The 3,971-nt window shown below is 38.1% G+C and overlaps 1 protein-coding gene across 1 annotated transcript; it reads right to left on the reverse strand.

Annotated features, from left to right (window-relative positions):
- Window positions 1-1,785: 1,785 nt before the first annotated feature.
- LOC128012014 (somatostatin-1B) lies at window positions 1,786-3,551 on the reverse strand. Its single transcript, XM_052594917.1, has 2 exons — window positions 2,694-3,551; window positions 1,786-2,490 (listed from the first exon to the last, which is right to left on the reverse strand). The coding sequence occupies exons 1-2, from the start codon at window positions 3,030-3,032 to the stop codon at window positions 2,257-2,259; spliced, it is 573 nt and encodes a 190-aa protein (XP_052450877.1). The 5' UTR covers window positions 3,033-3,551; the 3' UTR covers window positions 1,786-2,256.
- Between the last annotated feature and the right edge of the window lie 420 nt (window positions 3,552-3,971).

The following is a 3,971-nucleotide window of genomic DNA, read 5'->3' on the forward strand; positions in this document are numbered from 1 at the left end:
TTTATTGTCTGTTACCTAATTATATTTGCCCCCATCTGACTTTTCGAATAAACTGAACAGATATATGAATGCTATGCCAGAGACTGAGTTTAAGACGATATTGCATTATCAGCCGCCACACTTGACATTAATGATCTTGGTGTTAACCACAAGTGATTAAATTATTTTATGACATTTCTTTATCAAATCCGAACAACTGATGACCTGTTAGAGTGCATAACAATATATTTAGAATTATTCTTAATTATTCATAAATTTTAAGTCCTTTAATATTAAATGTGAAACAAGTTTATTATTTTACTTCATGAAATGTTAATATATATGTAAAATATTCAATAGTTTTTGCTATGCGCACAGACGAAATGTCTGATGTCTATTTAGAAATTGTGTTTAGTATCTGTCCTCAGTATTCTGAGAAAAGAGCAGACAGATTGCACTATCAAGCACTGAAGAGGCAGTCAGTATCATCTGGATTCGACCTTTGAACTCACTGAAGAATAGAAGAATATTGAGGTCAGGGTGACCCCAGCTCTAGAGGATCAAATATCTACTGCAGACATCATTTTCTCTATCAGTTTAGAAAGTGATATCTTCAGCTGTGTGTAAATCAGCTGGTAATGTGTCACACAGACATGAACAGGCATTTACACACACACATTAAATGCCTTTCAGACAGTCATTACATCAACAAGTAAATTGCTCGGGTTGGCCTGTAGTGACAAAAAGGCATTTTTTTTCCGGCAAACATGGTATTTATCTCCCTTGCATACACACTTTTAACTTTGAGGCTAGAAAGAGACATGGTTGTAACCTTACCTAAAAATAAGTTAACTTTCTTTTAACTTCACTGAGATTTGAAACTGAACATTGAGTGGTTATGTGTGTGTGTGTGTGTGCGTGCGTGCGTGCGTGCGTTTATCTATCTATCTATCTATCTATCTATCTATCTATCTATCTATGTGTATATATATATATATATATGTGTGTGTGTGTGTGTGTGTCTTAAACAAATACTAAATTATGAATTGTATTCTTATGATGATCTATCTATTCATCCATCCATCTATCCATCTAGATAGTACATTTAATGATCTAAAATTGTTCGTAGTTACTAATGATTTAAAGAACATAAAATAATGACTTTTTTAATTATGGACATTTTCATTGGAATGACAATAGAGAAGTTATAGGAGATCAGGTTCAGTACATGTGCTAATAAATAGACCACAGCTCCAACACGTTTTCCCATTTTCACTGTTATGTCATGTCGTTGTTATATATATATTCATGACGTCAGCTACTTTCACATTCAAAAGCAATGACGCACTGACGCAAGTAACTCAGTAATTATGCAGACACAGTTTGAATAACCATGTATGCCTACATTTGGAGGACATATAATTAAAGAAGACTGATGGCCTACTGCATGCGTTTACATCTAAATATTAAATCTACATTGCTTTTACATGTTTTCTGTTAAAGCTAGGTTGTTAGTGTCGACAAATACAAGTGCCATCAAAACAGGACAAATACGTGATGTACTTGAAGTTGGTGTTCAAATATGCTCTCAAAATTATTTTGCATAACTATTTTTTCCCTTCCCATGTGTCTCAACTTGTTAAACAAAAAGGGCAAACCAAAATAAATATGTAAGTAATGCCTCAAATTTACCAGCAAATAATTTTTAGACAAGGGTTTAGTTTAGAATAATGACCTCAAGCACACCCTCCCATCAACTGCAATTACTTATAATTCATAGACAAGAAAAATTACCACCACACAAACTGTCAATCGATTCATCTGATGTATTAAGAGTCAAACAACAACAGCTTGTGAAAATGCAGTTCAGATGAGGTGGTAACAAACAGCCTATACGTGATTTGTTCTTCAGGGAAAACGTTTATATGTAGCATGATTACATCATCCGTAATGCATCTAGCTCTGTGATCAATTATGTATTCATCAGTCAGTTTAACATTCATTTGATGTTTGACCACAGTAAAATAAGACATCTTTTATCAAAAAAGCAACTCTCTTAACCATGCTTTATTCTTTTTTTTTCTTTTAATGCTGAAAAACAACAAAGGTCCATAAAGAGCTTAATCGAGCAATAAATAAATAAATATCATCATCAATGTCTTTAACAAACAGACTGTGTCAGAGTAAGTCCACAGAGATGTGTATGTACAGTGGAGGTCTACACAGTTCATGTCAGGTATCAGGAAGGATCGCGGCATCGTTGCAGGACTGGCGCCGTTAACACGATGTGAAGGTCTTCCAGAAGAAGTTTTTGCAGGGGGCTTTGCGGTCACGCTGCGGCAGCTGTGATAACCGGTTGTAGACGGCCCGCTCTTCCAGACGGGACTCCAGGGGCTCCTCCACATCCAAGGGGACAGGCGCTATCTCCCCAGCCAGAACGCTGTTGTCTGCTCCATCCAGCAGCCCAGAGATCAGCTTCAGTATCAGCTCCTTGCGCTCTTTGCTCAGCTCCTGAAGAGAAAGCAACTGGGCTTGAATTAGAATGCAAGATTTTAAAGGCTTCAACTATTCATAATGATAATATGGCTGCTATACTAAAATGATCCCAGAATGGTCTCTTTCGGTCGCTAATTATCAACATGTGTCTAAAATACAAACACCTGCTTGGTAAATCCATAAAAGCTATAACAGGAAGCACATTTACAGTCACTCACCCTACTTTGTGCCAGGTTCCTTTCCTCCAGTGGAAGCACAGCTGCTGCTCTGACACTATACAGCACCAGCAAAAGAGACACTAAGCTGGACAAAAGCTGCATACTGACAAAATAGTTGAAGTTAAAGTGCGCAGAAAGGTCGGTAAGAGAAGTGAAGCAGGAACTTCGAAGTCCTTGTAGTTCCTGGTGCAGAGTAAAGCTGGAGAGATCTTGGGTTTTGAGAGCTTCAGGTGGCAGGGTCTTTATATACCTCTCGTTCCAGTCCCCTACTGACGCAGCGGTTGGAGGATGGAGGGGAGAGGGTGGGGGAGTGGGTAGCTTAGGAACTAACAAAAGCATTGAGTAGTTAACCACCCAACAAACCAGACGTTGTGCCGATGAGGAGGACTGCGCCACGACGCTCACGTCATAGCTCTAAAAATGGTCGTGATTTCAGTTCAAAGGGATGTGAGGAGAAAAAACACTGATGATGACGGAGCTGCCGATAACGCGTTTCTGAAAAGTTCTGTGGGCCGCTCATTTTTTATGCTAATTATGATTTACATTTCTGTAGAGCCAAATGGCATGCAGGCAGCGAATCATGTTTTAGGAAGTACGGCGGTCAGACATACGCTGTAATTACACGCCGTTCTCACTCAGAGCTGCATTGTGCTATCAACACAAGGAAATCAAACTAACCCGTTTTGTTGTGTACAGTGGCAATCTGCTCTCATTCCAAAGTGTAATTGAGCACAACTCCTCCTCCTTCTCCTTCAGATTGCCATCGAACCGTCTGGCACCTGGAACAGCTGAGAAAACCGTCTTTATGGAGAAAGAAGATGCTTTTGATCCGTAGATGAAAAGAGGCTGAATGACAGAAATGAAGTCTTTTATGAAAATGTAACTGCAGATTTTACCAAGGAAGAATATCAAGTGAGACGAACAATAGCATAAAAGGCAAACGATATTATGACTGAGTCAATACTACAGCAGCAAATCTAATAGAAAATAGCAACTGAAATATAAAGATTAGTTCGTTTTCTTGAGGTATAGATTTCTTTTCATTAGTCTGTAAACACATTACATTTAGTCATTCAGCAGACGCTTTTATCCAAAGCGACTTGAGGACAACAGAAGCAATCAAAACTAACAAAAGAGCAACAATATGTAAGTGCAAATGACAAGTCTCGGTACACAAACACAAAAAGAAAAACAAGTCGTTTTTTGGGGAGCATAACAGACTAATAACTGTTGAACAAATAATAATAAAAAAGCTTTAAAGAAATATTCCAGGGTTCA

Source organism: Carassius gibelio, chromosome B23, assembly GCF_023724105.1.
Source record: "Carassius gibelio isolate Cgi1373 ecotype wild population from Czech Republic chromosome B23, carGib1.2-hapl.c, whole genome shotgun sequence".
Lineage (NCBI taxonomy): Eukaryota > Metazoa > Chordata > Actinopteri > Cypriniformes > Cyprinidae > Carassius > Carassius gibelio.